The sequence below is a fragment of the Scyliorhinus torazame genome, chromosome 18 (genome assembly GCF_047496885.1).
Source record: "Scyliorhinus torazame isolate Kashiwa2021f chromosome 18, sScyTor2.1, whole genome shotgun sequence".
NCBI classification, from domain to species: Eukaryota; Metazoa; Chordata; class Chondrichthyes; order Carcharhiniformes; family Scyliorhinidae; genus Scyliorhinus; species Scyliorhinus torazame.
The window spans coordinates 73215590-73240481 of NC_092724.1; the positions used below are offsets into that span (position 1 = coordinate 73215590).

A 24892-nucleotide genomic window follows, 5' to 3' on the forward strand; every position below is an offset into this window, starting at 1 on the left:
AGGTGCCTGCCAGGATGGTGCCCGTCTGCTGTGCCCTCCACATCATCGAGCAGCAGAGAGGCAATGTGCTGGAGGAGGGGCTGGAACTTCGACAAGGAGGATGTGTGGGAGGGCAAGGATGGGCAGGACATAGAGCCCAGGCAGGCAAGGGTGGCCGAACAACGTGTCCCCACCCTCCGTCTGCAACCCCCTCCGCGCAACCAACATATCTGCTGCACTACAGGGTGCGCGCCCTGGTTGGCAGTAACACCGGGTCTGGTCGATGGGATGAAGGATGATGACAACCCGCTCTGCGATGAGCTCTGGTTCTCCGCATCGTTTGATGTCTGGCTCCTGCCCACGGTAGCACTTTCCACCGTCCGCCTGGGAGATCCCTGCATGCGAGCTGGACACTCCATCACACGGGCCCATCGAATCCCTGGGGTGACGGTGGTGGGGGCGGTCGGGAGGGGGGGGGCAGTGGTGGGAGCACACACCCCCCCCCCCCCCCCCCTCCCCCAGTGTCCGCCCTTTCCACCCCCCTTCTCTTCTCTGGCCAGCCTTGGCCAGCCCACCCCTCAAACCAATCTGCCAGAGCACCGAGACAGGTTGTAACAGAGTGAACAGGTGTTTCACGTGACAACATTTGTGCCCTAGCCCCTATCACTAAACTGTGCCCTTCACCCGTGCCAACTCAACTGTTGTCTAACATTCTGGCCTTATGGGTCCTAACGCTACGTCTTAGTGGATCCCCAGACGGTCCAGCAGGAATGAAGGCGGCCTGCTGTGATTCCTGCTCTGCGACCTGGGTCCCCTTTGGCGGGCGTCTTCTGGGGCAATCCTTACATCGCTGGTACAGTCCCATCTTTGTGCAGACCTCTCGTCATTTTGAGCACCGCGATTAAATCTTCTCTCAACCGTCTCTTCCCCAAGGAAATCTGTTTTGGGATTGAGTGAAGTTCAGGGATTATGACAGGCATGGTGCTGTTGCCATGGCACACAACTTTACATGCCCCCCACCCTCACAGGAAGCTCCTTCCCAGTATGTAGAATTCCACCCAAAGGATGGAGAGGAGTGAAAGCAGAGTCAGCAGTGGGAATGAGCACTGTGCAAGATGCCAGAGATTGGGGGACGAGGTTTAAACACAAGGATAAAACATCAACAATTTACATTTACAAAGTACCTGCAACCCAGGAATCATCCTGCCAGGGCAAGGTGGGGGTGGGGCGATAGGGGGAGGTGGCGGGGGGGGAGCTTCTTCCCTTTAATATCATTAAGACGTCTTACAACACCAGGTTTAAGTCCAACAGGTTTGTTTCGAATCACTAGCTTTCGGAGCACTGCTCCTGCCTCAGGTGAATGAAGAGGTAGGTTCCAGAAACATACATATATATAGACAAAGTCAAAGATGCAAGACAATACTTTGCATGTGAGTCTTTGCGGGTAATTAAGTCTTTACGGGTCTAAACGGAGCAACTGGAGAGAGGGATAATCACAGATTAAAGAGGTGCGAATTGCCTCAAGCCAGGACAGTTAGTAGGAATTCGCAAGCCCAGGCCAGATGGTGGGGAGTGAATCCAAGGTCCCGGTTGAGGCCGTGCTCATGTGTGCGGAACTTGGCTATAAGTTTCTGCTCGGCGATTCTGCGTTGTCACGTGTCCTGAAGGCCGCTTTGGAGAACGCTTACCCGGAGATCCGAGGCTGAATGCCCTTGACTGCTGAAGTGATCCCCGACTGGAAGGGAACATTCCTGCCTGCCGATTGTCACGCGATGTCCATTCATCCGTTGTCACAGTGTCTGCATGGTCTCGCCAATGTACCATGCTTCGGGACATCCTTTCCTGCAGCGTATGAGGTAGACAACGTTGGCCGAGTCACACGAGTATGTACCATGTACCTGTGGGTGGTGTTCTCAAGTGTAATGGTGGCACCCATGTCGATGATCTGGCACGTCTTGCAGAGATTGCCTTGGCAGGGTTGTGTGGTGTCGTGGTCACTGTTCTGAAGGCTGGGTAGTTTGCTGCAAACAATTGTTTGTTTGAGGTTGCGCGGTTGTTTGAAGGCAAGTAGTGGGGTGTGGGGATGACCTTGGCAAGATGCTCGTCTTCATCGATGATGTGTTGAAGACTGTGAAGAAGATGTCATAGTTTCTCCGCTCCGAGGGAGTACTGGACGACAAAGGATACTCTGTTGGTTGTGTCCCATGTTTGTCTTCTGAAGAGGTTGCGTGGTTTTTTGCTGTGTCACGTTGGAACTGTCGATCGATTAGTCGAGCACCATAACTCATGCATACAAGGGCATCTTTCAGTGTCTGTAGATGTCTGTAATGCTCCTCCTCGGCTGAGCAGATCCTGTGTACACGGAGAGCTTGTCCATAGGGGATGGCTTCTTTAATGTGTTTAGGGTGGAAGCTGGAGAAGTGGAGCATCGTGAGGTTATCCGTGGGTTTGCGGTGAAGCGAAGTGCTGAGGTGACCGTCCTTGATTGAGATGAGTGTGTCCAAGAATGCAACCGATTCTGGATTTCTTGGTGTGCATATAGGTGGCGTAGTATCGTTGTCTCATCTGTTTGGCGGTGTTCCGAAGCTGGTCTGCTGTGTCCTGAGCGCAAGTTGAGAATATGGCCTCTATCTTGGTTTCCAGGTTGCGTTGTCTGCTGTAGAGCTGGCGGACGAGGTGGTTTAAGAGTGTGAGAGAGGTGCGACGGCAGAGTCTCTCAGTGTAGTCTGTGTTGTAGGTCGACTTGAGTGGGTTGCATTTCTGGAACCTACCTCTTCATTCACCTGAGGAAGAAGCAGTTCACCGAGAGCTAGTGATTCGAAACAAACCTGTTGGACTTTAACCTGGTGTTGTAAGACTTCTTACTGTGCTCACCTCAGTCCAACACCGGCATCTCCACATCATGCCTTTAATATCAGTTTAATAAACGTCGCTGCGAGGTCCTTCTGACTCAATCATGGCTGCAGTGTGATTGGGAGCGAGTGTGAGTGAGAGAGTGAGTGAGTGAATGTGAGCGTAAGGGTGTGTGTGTGAGTGTATGTGTGTGTGAGGGTGTGTGTGTCAGGGTGTGTATGAGAGGGTGTGTGTGTGTCAGGAAGTGTGCCGGGGTATGTGTCAGGGTGCGTGTGAGAGCCCCTGAGGGCGTGTGCGAGGGAGGGGTATGTAAGGGTATATATGGGAGGGGTGGGGTGTGAGGGTATGTGTCGGGGTGTGTGAGGGGGTATGTCAGGGTGTGTGTGAGGTTGGGTGTGAGGGCATGTGTCAGTGTGTGTGTGAGGGTATGTGTCAGTGTGTGTGTGAGGATGTGTTTCTGTCCGTGTGGGAGGGTATGTATCAGTGTGTGTGTGAGGTTGGGTGTGAAGGTGTGTGTCAGTTTGTGTGAGGGTATGTGTCAGGGTATACATGTGAATATGTGTGCGGGTGTGTGTGCAAGGGTATGTGTGAGAGTGTCTGTGAGGGTACGGATGAGGGTATGTGGGAGGGGATGTGTGAGAGTGCATGTGAGGGTTTGTGTGAAAGTGTGTCAGGGTTTGTGTGAGGTTGTGTGTGAGGGTGTGTTTCTGTGAGTGTGGGAGGGTATGTGTCAGTATATGTGCGAAGGTGTGTGTCAGTATGTGTGTGAGGTTATGTGTCAGGGTTTGTGTGAGGTTGTGTGTGAGGCTGTGTGTCAGTGCGCGTGTGAGGGTCTGTGTCAGAGTGTGCCTAACGGTATGTGTGAGGGTATGTGTGAGGGTATTTGTCAGGTTGTATGTGAGGGTGTATGTGAGGGTGAGCTTGAGGGTATGTTACAGGGTGTGTATGAAGTTGAGTCCGAAGTATGTGTCAGGGAGTGCATGAGGATATGTGTGAGGTTGCGTGTCAGTGTGTGTGAGGGTATGTGTGAGAGTGTGCTGTGTGGGAGTGTATGTGAGGGCAGGTATGAGAATGCTTGTGAGGGTGTGTGTGAGAGTATGTGTCAGGGTGTGTGTGAAGTTGTGTGTCAGTATGTGTGTGAAGGTATGTGTCAGGGTGTGTATGAGGTTGTGTGTGAGGCTGTGTGTCAGTGTGTGTGAGGGTATGACTCAGAGTGTGCATAAGGGTATGTGTGAGGGTATGTGTTATGTCTGTGAGGGTATGTGTGAGGGTGTATGTGAGGATATGTGTCAGGGTAGTGAGGTGTGCATGAAGGTATGTGTCAGGGTGTGTGTGAGGGTGGGTGCGAGCGTATGGGTCAGGGCATGAGTCACTGTAATTGGTCTCTGTATTTCAAGCTGTTTCCCTGTGCTCTGTCTCGATACCCCCCCCCCGCACTCAGGGGGGGACAGACTGCCTCATTTCCATTCTTCCACAGGATGGATGTATTAAATGATCCAAATGACAAGGCCATGTTCTCATCAAACCGGCTCCCCTCAAATCCCAAATGCCCAATTCCGCTAATTAGCATGTGAAAAACGCAATCAAAGACTCTTAATCGCAAATAAAACATCACCTTGAAAACATTCAAGCCTTATCTAAGCTTAAATGTTGGAATTACTGATTTGGTATTACTGTTTCAACCTGCGGTTAAGGGAAGGGTTGTTACTATGGTTAGCAATCGACTAATGTCATAACATTGCACTGTTACCGTGACAGCAGTTATAAAAACATAAATGTGAACAATGTCAGGATTGCAGTCAATCCAGTCCTCCATCCACCTGGCCTTGACCTCAGGCAGCAGGAGGATGGCCTGTAACGTAAGAGAGTAATTTTCCTTTTATAAAATCACTTGAATATGGTCTTGGGTTTGAACAGGAGTGTGTGTGTAAATGCAGTTTCTGTCCCTGCTGTTATAGTGAGTCCCATCCTCATTCAGTGCCCTTAACATGAGGCTGGCACCTGGCCTGGATCACAGCCCCATCCTGCGGAAACTTGACATGGGATAGCTCAGTCACTGAGTCATTGACATCAGACCCAGAGTGTGAGAGAGTGAGCGTATGAGAGTGAGTGTATGAGAATGTGAGTGTGAGTGCGTGTGAGTCTGTGTGAGTGTATGAGAGTGTGTGTACACACGGTGTGGTTGGAGTATATGTACACACGGTGAGGGTACAGACTGTGTACACACTGAAGGTATAGTCTGTGTACACATGATGAGGATGCAGTCTGTGTACACATGGTGAGGGTTCATTCTGTATACACACAGTACACACAGTAAGGGTACAATCTGTGTACACACAGCGAGGGTGCAGTCGTGTACAGACTGTGAGGGTGCAGCGTTGTGTACACACAGTGAGGATGCAGTCTGTGTACACACAGTGAGGGTGCAGTCTGCGTACACATAGTGAGGGTGCAGTCTGTGTACACACAGTGAGGTTGCAATCATGTACAGACAGTATGGGTATAATCTGTGTACATACAGTAAAGGTGCAGTCTGTGTACACACAGTGAAGGTACAGTCTGTGTACACATGATGAGGGTGCAGTCTCTGCACACATGGTGAGGGTGCAATCTGTGTACACACAATGAGGGTGCAGTCTGTATACACACAGTGAGTGCAGTCTGTGTACACATGGTGAGGGTGCAGTCTGTGTACACACAGTGAGGGTGCAGTCTGTGTACACACAGTGAGGGGGCAGTCTGTGTACACACAGTGAGGGTGCAGTTGTTGTGCACAGTGAGGATGCAATCTGTGTACACATGGCAAGGTTGCAGTGTTGTATACACATAATGAGAATGCAATTTGTGTACACATGGTGAGGATGTAGTCTGTGTACACACGGCAAGGGTAGAATTTCTGTACACGCAGTAAGGATACAGTCTGTATACACATGGTGAGGATGCAGTCTGTGTACATACGGTTAGGGTAGAGTTTGTGTACACACGGTGAGGATGCAGTCTGTGTACACACAGTGAAGATGCAGTCTGTGTACACACAGTGAGGATGCAGTCTGTGTACACACAGTGAGGATGCAGTCTGTGTACACACAGGAGGATGCAGTCTGTGTACACACAGTGAGGATGCAGTTTGTGTACACACGGTGAGGGTAGAGTTTGTGTATACACGGTGAGGGTGAAGTCGTTGTGCACAGTGAGGGTGCAATCTGTGTACACACGGTGAGGGTGCAGTCTGTGTACACACGGCAAGGTTGTAATGTTGTCTACACATAATGAGAATGCAATTTGTGTACACATGGTGGTCTGTGTACACACAGTGAGGATGCAGTCTGTGAACACGTGGTGAAGATAGAGTTTGTGTACACACAGTGAGGATGCAGTCTGTGTACACACAGTGGTTGTACAGTGTTGTGGCTTTATGTTTTCTATTTTGTGTTTTATAGCTCGCTCTATGATGTTGTTCTCCTGTATTCCAATGCCCACGATTCGAGCTCAGTTGTCCAAGCAGATGGAAGAGGCTTCCTATGGTAAGGAATCACTACCCTGACACACAGTGACTGATTGTTCAAAGCTCCATCATCAAAGTTGCCTGCAATTCTGACTTTTTGGGCACGATTTTACGGCCATGCTGCGTCCAAAAAGCTGTGTGCCGTGGCGTAACGTGGCCGATAGAAGCTGGGAGACTCCGCTCCAGAGATCTATCTGGTTTGCAAGCCCTTGCAAGGTCTAACACGATCTTGCGAGATACTGCGATGTAAATCCTGCCCATTGTGGGCGGGATAACATTTTAGCAACTCTGCATATTAAAGCTAGTCTCACTTTAATATGCAGATTCGCGAGGTGCTCGAGGCATGGGCTCTATCGCCTTCTATCATGGGTGACCGCCGTTGAGCACTGGTTGGCATTTTTTGCACGGTGGCAATTAGGCGGTGGGGTGCCCTGCGCAGGTGTTTGGGAGAGGGGACCGACCGGAGAGGGGGGGGGGTAACCCACCTGGGGGACCCTCCCATAGTGTGTTGGGGCTTTGGGGGGGTCAGGGTCGCTTCAGGGGCTCCAGAGATCGGGATGCCATTTTCTTTTTTTTAACTAATATTTTATTAAGGTATTTGAAAATTTTTATAACAGTAACATAAACAATGACATCAACATGGGAAAATAAACATTTTCCCCCAGCCCAATCTTCACGCACCGCAACCATACAACAACAATCCACCCCCCCCCCCCCTCCCCATCCTGCCCCGCTTTGGAATACTGCATCCGCTGACATTTTAATTTTCCCCGAGAAAGTCGAGGAACGGCTGCCACCTCCGGGTGAACCCGACCATTGACCCTCTCAAGGCAAACTTTTCTCAAGACTGAGAAACCCAGCCATGTCGCTGACCCAGGTCTCTACATTCGGGGCTTCGAGTCCCTCCACAATAACAAGATCTGTCTCCGGGCTACTAGGGAGGCAAAGGCCAAGACGTCGGCCTCTTTCGCCCCCTGAACTCTCGGAGCTTCCGACACTCCAAAGATCACTACCTCCGGCCTCGGCACCACCCATGTTTTTAGCACCGTGTGTTGTGTTCTGCTTCTTCATGTAGCAGAAGCTGCTTCCTTGATGTATACTCTGACAAAGGAAGGTTCAGACTTGGAGATAGGTTTAACACATTTATTAAACAGGCGGGTGTGATGCTTCCTGATCTGCCCCTGTCTCTCTGAGTGTCGCCTGTGGAAAAGAGACAGAGCATGTGTGCCCTGTCCTTTTATATGGGTTGCCCCCTTGTGGTAGTGTCACCTTTGGTCGTGTCCTATCTTACTGACCTATTGGTTGAATGTCTATGTGTCATGATGTCTCTGGTGCACCCTCTAGTGTTTACTTAGTCCCAGTGTATTTACATTAACCCCTTGTGTACCTACAGTGATGCATATCACCACATCCCCCCTTTTTTGTGTTACATATTTTCTGTACTTTGTTAAAGAAAATTGAACAAAATAGGTAGATAAGTGATGACATGTACAAATCATGATGACAGGGATGATTATACAATACCAAATAATATGTATGAGTCCAAAATTTATGAATTGGTATGGTCGAGTGGCTTTCTTCTTTTGTTGATGAAGTGGCGATGTTGATGTTGATGTCATCATTGCTTTGTGAACGCCGTCAGTGTCCCTGTGCTTAAGGAACCAAGAAGTCATCAGGAGGTGTTCAAATGGTCAAATCACTTCGTTGTCTGATTTGGACTTTTTTTCTATGCTTGTGGAGAGGCTCGAGTAGACGAGGTTTGAATTAACGTGGTGTCACTGGAGTCACTAGTAAACTCACTTTGATCGTCGAGTGCCTCTGTACATACTAGCTGAGGTCTAGTCCAAAGACGTGCAGGTTAGGTGGATTGGCCATGCTAAATTGCCCTTAGTCTCCAGGATTGCCCTTAGTGTTTGGTGGGGTTGCTGGGTTGAGGGAATGGGGTGGACGTGTGGGCTTGGGTAGGGTGCTCTGTCTGAGGGCCGGTGCAGACTCGATGGGCCGGGTGGCCTCCTTCTGCACTGTAAATTCTGTGTCTGTCAGTCTCGCTGAGATGTTGCACATCCTGTATGGGAATTGTGAAGCTTTCGTCACTTGTCGCACATACAGTGTGTTGACCTTCAGTGTCTGCTTGTTGGTTAAATGAGCTGGGTAGACTGTCAGAGTCTTCTTCTGGTGGCTCAAATAATCTGGATGGACTGTCATAGTCACTTTGTTGTTCACGTGAGCATGGTAGACTGTCATAGTCTTCTTGCTGTTCACTTGAGCATGGCATCGTCTGCTGCTGGCTGCTCAGATAAGGTTGCTAGACCTTCATGGTCTTGTTCATGTAAGGACTGCACTCTGGAGTCTTGCGTTGCTTCCATCGTGGAGTCTGTCAACAAGCTCGCTGTGGAGGCTTGTCCCGCTCTCTCTGTGGAGTCTGGCATCGTTCCTTGCATGGAGTCATGCAGTGGTCTCGCTGTGGAATCGATCTGTGCACTCTCAACGGAGTCATCCAGTGGTCTCGCTGTGGAGACATTCTGTGTTCTCTGTGTGGAGACATGCAATGGTCTCACTGTGGAGTCTGTCATCGCTCTCTGTGCGGAGCCGGGGACTCTTTGTGGTGCGTGGACCACTCTCTGTGTGGCATCGGGGACTCTTCGTGGTGCGTGGCCCACTCTCTGTGTGGCATCGGGGACTCTTCGTGGTGCGTGGCCCACTCTCTGGGTGGAGTCGGGGACTCTTCGTGGTGCGTGGCCCACTCTCTGGGTGGAGTCGGGGACTCTTCGTGATGCGTGGACCACTCTCTGGGTGGAGTCGGGGACTCTTCGTGATGCGTGGACCACTCTCTGGGTGGAGTCGGGGACTCTTCGTGGTGCGTGGCCCACTCTCTGGGTGGAGTCGGGGACTCTTCGTGATGCGTGGACCACTCTCTGGGTGGAGTCGGAGACTCTTTGTGGTGCGTGGACCACTGTTCGTGGTGGGTGGACCACTGGTGTGGCGTCAGGCCGCTCTCTGTGGGCTTGTACCGCTCTCTGTCTCTTGGTGTCAGGCCGCAGCAGAATCCTGTACTTCTGGGTTAGGATGTCGTCTATGCTGGGCTGAGGATCCTCAAATCCAAAGAACTCATCCATGTCTGTGTCGGATTCTTCAATGTACAACACATCTCGTTGCGGTTCGGATTTGGTACAGAGGCTGCCACGTCCAATGATGAAATCATCATCTGAGTCGCAGTCTTCAAGGACCATATCATCACTTTTTCTGTCGGAGCTGTCATTGTGCTCGCGATGTCCAAAGAAGTAATCAACGTCTGAGTTGTAGTCTTCAAGGACCAAATCATTTCTTTGGGCAGTGCTAACAGCTTGTTGCAGGGTTCTGCGGAGGTTACTTTCAGCTACTGGTCGAAGTTCAGGCATTGTGCTGTCGTTCCAGGTGAAAGAATTGTGTTTTCCGGCATTAGAATTTTTTTCACTATTTTGGGACATTTCCCCTTTAAGTGGGCGTGGTCCGGGCCTCTGACGTCATGACGCTTGTGAAGTAGAGTGTAGGAATGGATCGCGCATGCGCAGATCGCTTTTCCTTTACGCTCTTTGAACAACTGTGCATGCGTGGCTTCTCGCGCATGCGCAAACGGACCTTCCTTTTCTGTGCACTCTTTGCGCAACTGCACATGTGCGGCTCCTTTCTCAAGAAGGCTGCCAATCAAAACTGTCCTGTATCCCCTGTGGCGGTAGCCGCGGAAAGGCCGGTACTAAAAACACGGGTAGTGCCGAGTCCGGAGGTAGCGATTTTTGGAGTGTCAGAAGATCCGGGAGTTCAGGGGGCGAAAGAGACCGACGTCGTGGCCTTTGCCTCCCTGGTAGCCCGGAGACGGATCTTATTAATGTGGAGGGACTCGAAGCCCCCGATATAGAGACCTGCGTTAGTCACATGGCTGGGTTTCTCAGTCTCGAGAAAATAAAGTTTGCCTGTTTTCTCAGGAAGGGGATGCCATTTTCAATTGGCGTCTCAATCTCTCGCTTCACTGAGGAATTGTGACGAGCGGAGCTCCTCGGTGCATAAAACTGGGCTGAGTGCAGCCTTGGCTGCGTTTTCCCCGCTGAGGCCCCCTATCGCAAGTGCTGTTTTATAGCTTGTTTCTCAGCAATGCAAGCTTCAGTAAATACGCAGCTAAACCCGCTCGCTATGGGACCGTGTTCCTATTTAGTTAACTCCCGCCCATTAATTAAAGGTAATCTGTGAGTGTGTCAACTCAGAGAGGAATGAAAGATTTACATTGAGATAGAACCTTTCCCATCCTCAGAATTTCCCAAAGTCGTTTCACATGTTTAGAATTTGAAAGAAATTGATGAGGTTCATAGAGAGAGTAACTAAGACATGGTCAGCCTCTCAGAATCCGAGCCAGAATGTCCAGGATGGAAAAAAATTAAGGTTAAATACTACAGATGCTGGAACGCTGAAATAAAAACAGGAAATGCTGGAAAGTCTCAGCTGGTCTGGCAGCCTCTGTGGGGCCAGAATAAGCAGAGTTCTGAAGAACAGTCAAACAGACTCGAAACATTAACAAAAGTAATGATTGCGGATGCTGGAATCTGAAACTCTCTCCCAACAGACGCTTCCAGACTGGCTGGGTTTAATCTAGAACTTTTTGTTTTTATTTTGGGAGGGAAGGCCACACAAATGGTGCTTGAAATGTACTGAACTCCCCAAAAAGAAGTAATGCCACTCAATGCAGTAGCTTCAATCTGTGTTCACCTCGGGATCAAGGGTTTTTGGGGTCAAGGTGTAGGTGGAGTTCAGATACAGGTCGGTCACGATATGATTTGATGGTGGGATAGGCTCAAGGGGCTGAATGGGCCTCATGCAGTTCCGTTGAAGGAAGATTTGCATTTATAATATCGCCTTTCACAGACTCTGGATGTCCCAAACTGTCTTCCAGTAATTCAATTTTAGTAACTGAGGAAGCCAGCAGTAGTAGAACAAAGATTTATTGAACTATGTACAATACTCTGCCCAGAGCAGTAACTCTCTCCAATCCAGTCCTTGTTGGGACAGCAGCTCCAGGCCCTGCTTGGGCCGGCTTTCAATGTCGTCTAACGAGTTCCAGCTGGGTGACTCCGCCCCCTACCTTGGGAAGTTTGTAGCCATGGGTGGGATTCTCCCGGATCCCCCGATGGCCCGACGCCGGCGTAAAGAAATGGCGCGAACCACTCCAGTGTCGGGCCAACCGGAATCCTCCGCACTTCATGGGGCTAGGCTGGCGCCGCGCCAACTGGCAGCGAAGGGCCGGCGCGAGTTAGCGCACGCGCAGAACCGCCTGGTGTATTCTTGTGCGTGCGCAGGGGGGTGTCTTCTCTGCGCCGGCCATGGCGGGAACCCTACAGAGGCCGGCGCGGAAGGAAGGAGTGCCCCCACGGCACAAGGCTCGCCCGCAGATAGGTGAGACCTAATCGCGGGCCAGGCCACCGTGGGGGCCCCGGGCCCCATGACCAGATCGCCCCGCGCCCCCCGCCCCCCCCCCCCCCCCCCCCCCCCCCCCCCCCCACACCGAGGACCGCACCAGCCGGCCTACCAGCCAGGTCCCGCCGTGTGGGACCATGTCCAATCCACGCCGGCAGGACTGGCCAGAAAACCGACGGCCGCTCGGCCCATCGGGGCCCGGAGAATTGCTGGGGGCCGCTGCCGACGGCCCCCCGACTGGCGTGACGTGATCCTCGCCCCCGCCGCTGAAAACCGGCGGCGGAGAATACGGCAACCGGCGTCGAAGCGGCGGGGCGGGATTCACGCCACCCCCCCGGGATTCTCCGACCTGGCAGGGGGTCGGAGAAATCCCGCTGCATGAGTCCCACGTGGAGATCAACAATGGTTCTACCGTGGTCTTTGCGGGGCTTACGACATCAATAACTATTTCAATTCCTATTTGAATGTTGGAAAGATGACAGCCAATTTATACACAGGAATCTCTCACAAACGGCCGTGTGTGTAAAGAACCAGGAGCGAAATTCTCCATCCCGCCCCGCCACATTTCTGCCCCGGCCCGCCAGCGGGATGCTCCGTAACACCGGCCGGTCAATGGGGTTTCCCATTGTGGGGCAGCCCCACGGCGTCGGGAAACCCCCGGGCGCCGGCAAAACGGAGACTCCCGCCGGCGGAGAATGACGCCCCAGATCACTTGTTGGGTCATGGCTGAGGGATAGGAATCATCCAGAATGTGGAGAGAACTCCTCTGTTGTCCAAATTGTTTGATAGCTGCCATAATCCTGCCAGGTTGTAGAGGAATCCAATCCAGATCATTGGCTCAAACTCTGCCCTCAGGAGGCCCAGAAGGTCCTTGTTGCTGGGCAGCTTTTCCCCCCGATTTCCTTTCATGGGATGTGGGTGCTGCTGGCTGGATCAGCATTTGTTACCCATTCTTAATTACCCCTGAATGAGTGGCTTGCTCGGCCACTTCAGGGCCAGTTAAGAGTCAACCACATTGCTGTGGGTCTGGAGTCACAGACCAGGTAAGGACGGCCGAGTTCCCTCCCTAAAGGGCATTAGTAAACCAGATGGGTTTTTACAACAATCAACAATGGTTTCATGCTCACCATGATTGATGGTGTCTCATTGCTGAGACTAGCCTTTCAATTTCAGATTCTTTATTAATTGCATTTACATTCTACGCCACGGTCGGATTTGAACCTACATCTCTGAGCATTAGGCTGGACCTCTGGATTACTCCAGTCACATTACTACTACATTACCATCTTCCTTGTGTGTATTGAACTGTGGTATTAGGGTGTATAGGCCGAGTTCAACGGGGGGGGGGGGGGGGGGGGGGGGGTGTATGCATGGCTAGGGAACTGGGAATGTTCATGAAGCAGATGGGGGCAGTGGACCCATCACACTTTCTGCACCCAGGTGAGAATGAATTCTTGTTCTTCTCGAATATACCCATATCGACTTCTTTGCAGTGGGGAAATCGGCATTTCCAGAAAAAGTTAGAGCAGAATACTCCACGAGAGTCATCTCCGACCAAGCTCCAAATGACATGGATGTGAGATTGGAGGCGGTCCGTACCCAATGCCCCTCATGAGAGTGTGAGAGAATGAGAGTACAGGAAATGAGATAGAGAATCTGGTGAACTAGTGCGATGACAATAATCTCTCCCTCAATGTCAACAAAACGAAGGAGATTGTCATTGATTTCAGGAAGCGTAGTGAACATGCCCCTATCTACATCAATGGGAACGAAGTAGAAAGGGTCAAGAACTTCAAGTATTTAGGTGTACAGATCACCAACAGCCTGTCCTGGTCCCCCCATGCCGACACTATAGTTAAGAAAGCCCACCAACCACTCTACTTTATCAGAAGAATAAGGAAATTTGGCATGTCAGCTACGACTCACCAACTTCTACAGATGCACCATAGAATGCATTCTTTCTGGTTGTATCACAGCTTGGTAGGGATCCTGCTCTGCCCGAGACCGCAGGAAACTACAAAAGGTTGTGAACGTAGCCCAATCCATCACGCAAACCAGCCTCCCGTCCATTGACTCTGTCTATAATTCCCGTTGCCTCGGAAAGGCAGCCAGCATAATTAAAGACCCCACGCACCCCGGACATACTCTCTTCCATTTTCTCACGTCAGGAAAAAGATACACAAGTTTGCGGTCACGTAACAACTGACTCAAGAACAACTTCTTCCCTGCTGCCATCAGACTTTTGAATGGACCTACCTCGTATTAAGTTGATCTTTTCTCAACATCCTAGTTATGACTGTAACATTACATTCTGTAGTCTCTCCTTCCTTACCTATGTACGGTATGCATTGTCTGTATAGCATGCAAGAAACAATACTTTTCACTGTATACTAATACATGTGACAATAATAAATCAAATCAAATCAAACATGGAGGTTGGACACGGACCTCTTGGCCAACGAGGTCTTCTGCCAGAAAACATTATAGGCTATAGGCGAGTAAACTCAGAATGGAGAAGTCTCACCTTCCACGATCTGGGAGGCACTGAAGGCGGTGATTGGGGGAGAGATTATAGCTTACAAGGCACGGAGAGACAGGGAAGAGAGGACGGCCAGGCAGCAACTGATGGTCTCCAGCCTGGAGGTCGACAGCAGATGCTCCGAGGCCCTGACCGTAGAGCTTCTGCCGGACAGGAAAAAGCGACAAATGGACTTTAACCTGCTATCCACCAGGAAAGCAGTGCACCAACTCCGCCAGACACGGAAGATCTTTTCTGAACAAGGAGAGAAGGCTAGCCACCTGCTGGCTCACCAGCTGAGAAAGCAGGCAGCCATGAGGGAGATGGCCCAGGTAAAGGACCATAGAGATGGACTGGTAGCCAAACCAAAAAAGGTCAACAAAGTATTTGAGGCCTTCTACCGAGGGCTGTACACCACTGAGCCCCCCGACGGGGACTTGGGGATGAAACGGTTCCTCGGTGGACTGGACATGCCAGTCATGGGGATGATAGACAGAGGGAGCTGGAAAAACCAAGAGGACATGGAAATGTCATGGAGAGTATCAGCTCCATGCAGGCAGGGAAGGCGCCAGGACCAGATGGATTCCCGGCGGACGTCTTCAAACAATTTGCCCCAGCCCTGGCCCGGCACCTACAGATGTTCACAGACTCGCTAGCGAGGGGTACCTTGCCTCCAATGCTAACACAGGCCACCATATCGCTGATACCCAAAAAAGACAAAGGCCCGATGGAATGCAGATCATATTGATCCATATCACTGCTTAACATAGATGCGAGAATACTCGCAAAAGTCCTGGCCAAAAGACTGGAGAACTGCGTACCAGAAGTGGTCGCAGAGGACCAGACGGGCTTTGTCAAGGGTAGACAGCTAACTGCGAATATCAGACAGCTGCTGAATGTGATACTGACCCCATTCGGGAGAGAACACCAGATGTCATCACCTTCCTGGATGCAGAAAAGGCTTTCGACAGAGTCGAATGGAAGTACCTCATCGAGGTACTGAAGTGGTTTGGGCTAGGGACAGGGTTCACCTCATGGGTGAAACTCCTGTACAACACCCCCAAAGCGAGCGTTCAGACCAACACCACCAGCTCTGAATACTTTCAGTTGCACAGAGGCACCAGGAAGGGATGCCCTCTATCCCCGCTATTGTTCGTCCTGACAATCAAACCCGTGGTGATCGCTCTGCGAGGCGCGAGAGACTGGAAGGGCATCTGAAGAGGAGGCAATGGGCACAGAGTCTCACTCTATGCGGATGACCTACTCCTGTACATCTCGCAGCCGCAGAACGGCTTGAAATTAACCATAAAGCTCCTGAAAGAGTTCGGGACCTTCTCAGGCTACAAACTCAACCTGGGCAAAAGTGAGGTTTTCCCGGTGAACCCGAATGGGGGAGGGATGGAGCTGGAGAGTCTCCCATTTAAAATAGCCCAAAACAAATTCCGCTATCTGAGGATCCAGATAGCCCACAGCTGGACATGGACCCACAAGTGGAATCTGACCAGTCTGGGGGAGGAAGTTAAAAAGGACCTACAGAGGTGGGATGCACTCCCGCTCTCCCTGGCAGGGAGGGTGCAGACGATCAAGATGAACGTACTGTCAAGGTTTTTCTTCCTGTTAGATTCATACCGATCTTCATCCCCAAAGCCATTTTCCAAGGAATAGATAAAATGATCATGCCGTTTCTGTGGGGGGGGGAGGGGAGGGGGGGAAGAATCCAAGAATCCCTCAGACAGCACTGCAGAGGAGAAGAAACATGGGCGGCCCAGCCCTTCCAAACTTGCAATACTATCATTGGGCAGCCACAGCCGAGAGAGTGAGAAGATGGGTAAGGGAGCTAAACATGGAAGGGGTGAGGTTGGAGGAGACCTCCTGCATGGGAACGACACTCCGAGCCCTCACCACGACAGCATTCCCATCCCCGCTGGCAAAACACACATCCAGCCCAGTGGTAGTAGCCGCTAAGATACCAGACAGTAAGGTCCCACAAGCAGCAATGAGTTAATAATCAGATATCTAGAACCAGATGAGACAATACTTTGGTTTACCCAACCCCATCTGCAGCAACCACAGGTTCCCACCAGCCATGCTAGACGCCACCTTTAAGAAGTGGAGACAGGGACATTAAAGATCAGGGGCGGGATTCTCCCTTACCCGGCGGGGCGGGGGGGGGGGGGCGGCGGGATGGAGTGGCGGGAACCACTCCGGCGTCGGGCGGCACCTTTACGGGCCAAGCCCTCACCTTGAGGGGCTAGGCCCACGCCAGAGTGATTGGCGCGCCGCTGGCCAGCGGGAAAGGCCTTTGCGCCACGCCAGCCGGGGCCGAAAGGTCTTCACTGGCCGGCGGAAGTCCGCGCACGCGCTGGAGCATCAGCGGCTGCTGATGTCATCCCCGCGCATGCGTAGGGGGGTGTCCTTTCCGCATCGGCCATGGTGAAAACTGTGGCCGAGGCGGAGGGAAAAGAGTGCCCCCACGGCACAGGCCCGCCCGCCGATCAGTGGGCCCCGATCACGGGCCAGGCCATTGTGGGGCAACCCCTAGGGCCAAATCGCCCCGCGCCCCCCCCCCCCCCAGGACCCCGGAGCCCACTCCCGCTGCCTTGTCCCGCCGGTAAGAAAGGTGGTTTAATCCACGCCAGCAGGACAGGCATTCCAGCAGCGGGACTTCGGCCAGAGAATCGCCGGGGAGGGCCCGACGACCGGCGCGGCGCGATTCTCGCCCCCACCGAATATCCGTTGCCAGAGAATTCAGCAACCGGCAGGGGCGGGATTCACGCCAGCCCCCGGTGATTCTCCGACCCGGCGGGGGGTCGGAGCATCCCGCCTCAGATCACTAAAGATCAGTGGCAGGGCAGCACGGTAGCATGGTGGTTAGCACAATTGCTTCACAGCTCCAGGGTCCCAGGTTCGATTCCCGGCTTGGGTCACTGTCTGTGCGGAGTCTGCACGTTCTCCCCGTGTGTGCATGGGTTTCTTCCGGGTACTCCGATTTCCTCCCACAATCCAAAGATGTGCAGGTTAGGTGGATTGGCCTTCCTAAATTGCCCTTAGTGTCTAAAATTGCCCTTAGTGTTGGGTGGGGTTACTGGGTTATGCGGTTGGGGTGGAGGTGTGGGGTTGGGTATGGTGCTCTTTCAATGAGCCAGTGCAGACTCGATGGGCTGAATGGCCTCCTTCTGCACTGTACATTCTATGACTCTCTGACTTTTACGTGGGGACAAACTCCTGACTTTAGAAGAGTTCATGGAGAGATTGAAATTACCGAACGGACAGGAACTCTGACATTTACAAGTCAAAACCGTACCCCACAAGGAGACAAGGAGGTACCCTAGAACCCCGAGAGACACGATGTTGGAGGAGCTAATAGACGTGGATAGTATGGAAAAGGGGAATTACGGAAACATACAGACAACTTCTAGAAAGAGCGAGAGCACCACGAGTCCGGTGGTGGCGGCAACGCTAAAGATCTGGGGGCAGTGGAGACGACACAAGGGTGCGATGGGAGCCTCGGTGTGGTCCCCGATCAGAGATAACCATCGGTTTGTCCCAGGAAGGATGGACGGGGGTTTTCAGAGCTGGCATCGGGCAGGGATTAGAAGAATGGGGGACCTGTTCATCGATGGGACGTTTGCGAGCTTAGGGGCGCTAGAGGAGAAGTTTGGGCTACCCCCGGGAAACGCTTTCAGGTACATGCAAGTAGGGCGTTTGTGAGGCGGCAGGTGAGGGAATTCCCGTTGCTCCCGGCACAGGGGATTCAGGACAGGATGATTTTGGGTGTATGGGTCGGAGAGGGCAAGGTGTCGGCGATATGTCAGGAGATGAAAGAAGAGGAGGAGGCTCTGGTAGAGGAGCTGAAGGGCAAGTGGGAGGAGGAATTGGGGGAGGAGATTGAAGAGGGTTTGTGGGCTGATGCCCTGAGTAGGGTTAATTCCTCTTCCTCGTGTGCCAGGCTCAGCCTGATACAGTTTAAGGTTATTCACAGAGCGCATATGACAGGGGCAAGGCTGAGTAGGTTCTTTCGGGTGGAGGACAGAGGTGGGAGGTGCTCAGGAGGCCCGGCTAATCACACCCATATGTTCTGGTCGTGCCCGGCACTGGATGGGTTCTGGAGGGGTGTTGCGAGGAGTATGTCCAAGGTGGTGAAAGTCCAGGTCAAGCCGAGCTGGGGGTTGGCACTATTTGGAGTGGCGGACGAGCCGTGAGTTCAGGAGGCGAAAAAGGCCGGTATCCTGGCCTTTGCGTCCCTGGTAGCCCGGCGGAGGATCTTGCTAATGTGGAAAGATGTGAAGCCCCCCAGTGTGGAAGCCTGGATAAATGACATGGCAGGGTTCATCAAACTGGAGAGGATAAAGTTCGCCTTGAGAGGGTCTGCGCAGGGGTTCTTCAGGCGGTGGCAACCGTTCCTAGACTATCTCGCGGAGCGCTAGAATGAAGGTCGGTCAGCAGCAGCAGCAACCCAGGGGGGGAGGGGGGAGGGGGGACGTTTCATTCGGGGGGGGGGTAGAAGGGTGGGCGGGGAAGGTTTTTTTTCCTAGGGGCACTTGAGAAAGGAAATACATGGAAGGGGGGACGGGGAAGGGGTTTTTTTCTGAGGGGCACTTGAGCAAGAAAATACATACATGATCCGGAAAGTTGATATGTACGGGAGGAATCCAATGTACAAAGTTCTGTATTATATTGATTTGCCATGTTTATGTCTTGCTATGCGAGTTTTCCTTTCTTTTTGTTACGGGGGGGGGGAGGTTGTATGGTTGAAAATTTTGTTGAAAAATTCTTAATATACATTTTTTTTTAAAAGTGAAAGGAAATACATAAACATGTGGGAAAGTCGATATGTGGGGGAGGAACCCATTGTACAAAGTTCTGTATTATGTTGAATTGGTATTTTTATGTCTTGCTATGCGACTTTTCTTTTCTTTTTTTGTTACGGGGGGGGGGGGGGGCGGTTTGAATGGTTGGAAATTTTTGTTGAAAAATTCTGATAAACAGAAAGAGCGAGAGCACCGCTGGACGAAGCAAGGCAGAAGTGGGAGGAAATCCTAGGGATGGAAGTAGGGTGGGGATTCTGAGTGAAGCACTGTGCAGCGCCAACTCCACCTCCTCATGCAATTTAAAGTGGTGAACAGAGCGCACCGAACCAGAACCCGAATGAACAGGTTCTTCCCGGAGGTGGAGGACAAGTATTAACGGTGCCAGGGAGGCCCGGCCAATCAAGGCCACATGTTCTGGGCCAACCCCAGACTTGTTGGGTTTTGGACAGCATTCTTCGAGGCGATGTTCAAGGTTGTGGGGGTGAGGGTGGTGCCCTACCCGAGGGTGGCAGTCTTTGGGGTATCAGACCAGCCAGAACTTCATAGGGGGAAAGGGCCGACGCCCTGGCTTTTGCTTCCTTAATCGCCCGCCGGAGAATCCTGTTCGGCAGCACCCCACACGGCTGCAGACTGGCAGACAGACCTGTCAGAATTTCTCCAAATGGAGAAAATCAAATACACATCCGCGGGTCGGATGAGGGCTTCCTCAAAGGGAGGGGGGCCTATTCATCAGCCGGTTCCAGGACCTGTTTGAAGCCAATAACGGATAGAAAGGGTGGGGGGGGGGGATGTATCGGAACCACCAGGGCCAAAGAAAGCAGACAGGAACAGGGGGGGGTTCAATGGGGGAGAGAGACCCAAGGAAATGTCAGGAGGATGGCAGGGAGAGACCGACGTAGGGGCCAGGCCCCCCTCCCAGGCCCCCCCCCCCCCCCCCCACCCCCAACAAAGTCATAGGAGCAAAATAAGCAACAAATAAACAATCTACGGCAGAGTTAAGGGCCTAAGACAGGGCCCAAAAATACTAGAGAAAGGGAGGGGGGGAGGAACAAAGGGGGGGAGAGGGGTGCCAAAAAGGAACAGCACATAAATTATAAGTCATAACCATTTCAATCATCAGCTGCACAGTGAAAAATGTAAACTTCAATAAAATTATTCATTAAAAATATATAAATCAGAAAAAAGCCTTTCTGTAGCATCTTTCAAGACATTGGAAATATTTTTGCAAAATATACTCAATGCTACAGGTAGTGAAGCAGCCAGTAGCCACACAGTAAGATCCCACAAGCAGCAATGAGTTAATAATCAGGGGCGAAATTCTCCGTGATTGGCGCGACGTCCGCCGACCGGCGCCAAATCTGTTTAGTTAGTTCAGGGATAAATGTTATGGACACCCGGGCCTGCTCTTCAAGTGATGCTGCGGGAGCTTTCTTTGCATCGCCAGAGAGAGCACTTTAATGTCACATCTCAAAAACAGGCACTGTGAACATAGAATCCCTACAGTGCAGAAGATGGCCATTTGGCCCATCAAGTCTACACAAACCCTCTGAAAGCGCACCCTAACGAGGCCCTCAGTCCTGAATCTCTGACAGTGCAGCACTCCCTCAGTCCTGAATCTCTGACAGTGCAGCGCTCCCTCAGTCCTGAATCTCTGACAGTGCAGCACTCCCTCAGTCCTGAATCTCTGACAGTGCAGCTCTCCCTCAGTCCTGAATCTCTGACAGTGCAGCACTCCCTCAGTACTGATCCCCTGACAGTGCAGCGCACCCTCAGTACTGTCCCTCTGACAGTACAGCACTCCCTCAGTACTGATCCCCTGACAGTGCAGCACTCCCTCAGTACTGACCCTCTGACAGTGCAGCACGCCCTCAGTACTGACCCTCTGACAGTGCAGCACTCCCTCAGTACTGACCCTCTGACAGTGCAGCGCTCCCTCAGTACTGACCCTCTGACAGTGCAGCACTCCCTCAGTACTGACCCTCTGACAGTGCAGCACTCCCTCAGTACTGATCCCCTGACAGTGCAGCACTCCCTCAGTACTGTCTCTCTGACAGTACAGCACTCCCTCAGTACTGATCCCCTGACAGTGCAGCACTCCCTCAGTACTGACCCTCTGACAGTGCAGCACTCCCTCAGTACTGACCCTCTGACAGTGCAACGCTCTCTCAGTACTGACCCTCTGACAGTGCAGCACTCCCTCAGTACTGACCCTCTGACAGTGCAGCACTCCCTCAGTACTGATCCCCTGACAGTGCAGCACTCCCTCAGTACCGACCCTCTGACAGTGCAGCGCTCCCTCAGTACTGACCCTCTGACAGTGCATCACTCCCTCAGTACTGATCCTCTGACAGTGCAGCACTCCCTCAGCACTGACCCTCTGACAGTGTAACACTCCCTCAGTACTGACCCTCTGACAGCGCAACGCTCTCTCAGTACTGACCCTCTGACAGTGCAGCACTCCCTCAGTACTGATCCCCTGACAGTGCAGCACTCCCTCAGTACTGACCCTCTGACAATGCAGCACTCCCTCAGTACTGATCCCCTGACAGTGCAGCACTCCCTCAGCACTGACCCTCTGACAGTGCAACGCTCTCTCAGTACTGACCCCCTGACAGTGCAGCACTCCCTCAGTACTGACCCTCTGACAGTGCAGCGCTCCCTCAGTACTGACCCTCTGACAGTGCAGCACTCCCTCAGTACTGACCCTCTGACAGTGCAGCACTCCCTCAGTACTGATCCCCTGACAGTGCAGCACTCCCTCAGTACTGACCCTCTGACAGTGCAGCACTCCCTCAGTCCTGAATCTTTGACAGTGCAGCACTCCCTCAGTCCTGAATCTCTGACAGTGCAGCGCTCCCTCAGTCCTGAATCTCTGACAGTGCAGCACTCCCTCAGTACTGATCCCCTGACAGTGCAGCGCACCCTCAGTACTGTCCCTCTGACAGTACAGCACTCCCTCAGTACTGATCCCCTGACAGTGCAGCACTCCCTCAGTACTGACCCTCTGACAGTGCAGCACTCCCTCAGTACTGACCCTCTGACAGTGCAACGCTCTCTCAGTACTGACCCTCTGACAGTGCAGCACTCCCTCAGTACTGACCCTCTGACAGTGCAGCACTCCCTCAGTACTGATCCCCTGACAGTGCAGCACTCCCGCAGTACTGACCCTCTGACAGTGCAGCACTCCCTCAGTACTGACCCTCTGACAGTGCAGAACTCCCTCAGTACTGACCCTCTGACAGTGCAGCACTCCCTCAGTACTGATCCCCTGACAGTGCAGCACTCCCTCAGTACTGATCCCCTGACAGTGCAGCACTCCCTCAGTACTGACCCTCTGACAGTGCAGCACTCCCTCAGTACTGACCCTCTGACAGTGCAACGCTCTCTCAGTACTGACCCTCTGACAGTGCAGCACTCCCTCAGTACTGACCCTCTGACAGTGCAGCACTCCCTCAGTACTGATCCCCTGACAGTGCAGCACTCCCGCAGTACTGACCCTCTGACAGTGCAGCACTCCCTCAGTACTGACCCTCTGACAGTGCAGAACTCCCTCAGTCCTGAATCTTTGACAGTGCAGCACTCCCTCAGTCCTGAATCTCTGACAGTGCAGCGCTCCCTCAGTCCTGAATCTCTGACAGTGCAGCACTCCCTCAGTACTGATCCCCTGACAGTGCAGCGCACCCTCAGTACTGTCCCTCTGACAGTACAGCACTCCCTCAGTACTGATCCCCTGACAGTGCAGCACTCCCTCAGTACTGACCCTCTGACAGTGCAGCACTCCCTCAGTACTGACCCTCTGACAGTGCAACGCTCTCTCAGTACTGACCCTCTGACAGTGCAGCACTCCCTCAGTACTGACCCTCTGACAGTGCAGCACTCCCTCAGTACTGATCCCCTGACAGTGCAGCACTCCCGCAGTACTGACCCTCTGACAGTGCAGCACTCCCTCAGTACTGACCCTCTGACAGTGCAGAACTCCCTCAGTACTGACCCTCTGACAGTGCAGCACTCCCTCAGTACTGATCCCCTGACAGTGCAGCACTCCCTCAGTACTGACCCTCTGACAGTGCAGCACTCCCTCAGTACTGACCCTCTGACAGTGCAGCGCTCTCTCAGTACTGACCCTCTGACAGTGCAGCACTCCCTCAGTACTGACCCTTTGACAGTGCAGCACTCCCTCAGTACTGATCCCCTGACAGTGCAGCGCTCCCTCAGTACTGTCCCTCTGACAGTACAGCGCTCCCTCAGTACTGATCCCCTGACAGTGCAGCACTCCCTCAGTACTGACCCTCTGACAGTGCAGCACTCCCTCAGTACTGACCCTCTGACAGTGCAACGCACTCTCAGTACTGACCCTCTGACAGTGCAGCACTCCCTCAGTACTGATCCCCTGACAGTGCAGCACTCCCTCAGTACTGACCCTCTGACAGTGCAGCGCTCCCTCAGTACTGACCCTCTGACAGTGCAGCACTCCCTCAGTACTGATCCCCTGACAGTGCAGCACTCCCTCAGTACTGACCCTCTGACAGTGCAGCACTCCCTCAGTACTGACCCTCTGACAGTGCAACGCTCTCTCAGTACTGACCCTCTGACAGTGCAGCACTCCCTCAGTACTGATCCCCTGACAGTGCAGCACTCCCTCAGTACTGATCCCCTGACAGTGCAGCACTCCCTCAGCACTGACCCTCTGACAGTGCAACGCTCTCTCAGTACTGACCCTCTGACAGTGCAGCGCTCCCTCAGTCCTGAATCTCTGACAGTGCAGCGCTCCCTCAGTCCTGAATCTCTGACAGTGCAGCACCACCAGTACTGTGGTGTCATTCTGAATTGTATTCAAGTCTCTGGAGCAGATTCTGAATGTAAAATTTTCATGAGCCAAAGAGATGGTTACTCACTGAGTAGTTGTTGAGACCCACTCAGCAGATTGCAAATTATGGGAAGAATAAAGTGAGGAATCTGAGAATGGACCGCAGGAAAAACAGGTTCATTAGAAACAGAGAAAGGGAGAAGATTCTGGGGCAGAGTTCACATTGTCCTGTTTCTGCAGCACTCTCTCTACTGCTGATTACATAAGCCACATTATTGGAGAGATTGTGGGCATGTTTATTTTTCGAATTCCTTGTTGGCAAACTGACAATGACCAAAGACAAAAACAACTTACATTTAGAACGCACCCTAACAGAGTCAAAAATCCAAAGGTGTGACGCAGGAGTGTTGCTGAGGAACCGACAAAGACATTTGGAATGGGGGTGAGGAATTAGTTAGAGGAAGACGGACAGCTGAGGGTAATGGTGGTTAGAGAGAGAGAGAAGCTTGAGGTGGGGGGGGGGGGGGGGGATTTGAAGACAGGATTGTGGTGATTTTTATTCTCAGGATGGATGTTGTAGTGTTCACAAAGACCACATAAACTAAGTTCATCGACAAAGCTAACATTTATTTACACTACTTAATTAAAGCTCAACCAATTACTCCGATAGTAAACAATAGTCTAGTAATCTACACTCAACTAACACTATCGATAACTGTCCTCTCTATCACTGCTCTCTCTAACTCTCCTCCAGCTCTCTCTAGCCTTCTCCCAGAAGCCTGTGAGTCAGTGCTTTATATAGTTCTGCATCTTGCTCCATCTAGTGGTTAATTATGATATGGCATTAACCCTTTGTATTCTGAACATCCCATTATGTCACAAGGATGAAAAATGTGAAACTGTGGCACCATCAGACTCTGTCTACTGAGCGCGGACACAGTGGTGTGTGAACAGGACATGGTGTCAGCTCAGGAAGG

General features: G+C 52.2%; 1 protein-coding gene across 1 annotated transcript in view; it reads left to right on the forward strand.

Annotated features, from left to right (window-relative positions):
* LOC140395299 (solute carrier family 46 member 2-like) overlaps positions 1–24892 on the forward strand; it is a 37801-nt gene that overhangs the window by 7591 nt on the left and 5318 nt on the right. Inside the window, exon 2 of the mRNA XM_072482896.1 lies at positions 6273–6356. Within this exon, the coding sequence (XP_072338997.1) occupies positions 6273–6356 (84 nt within the window). The remainder of the gene's footprint in view (positions 1–6272; positions 6357–24892) is intronic.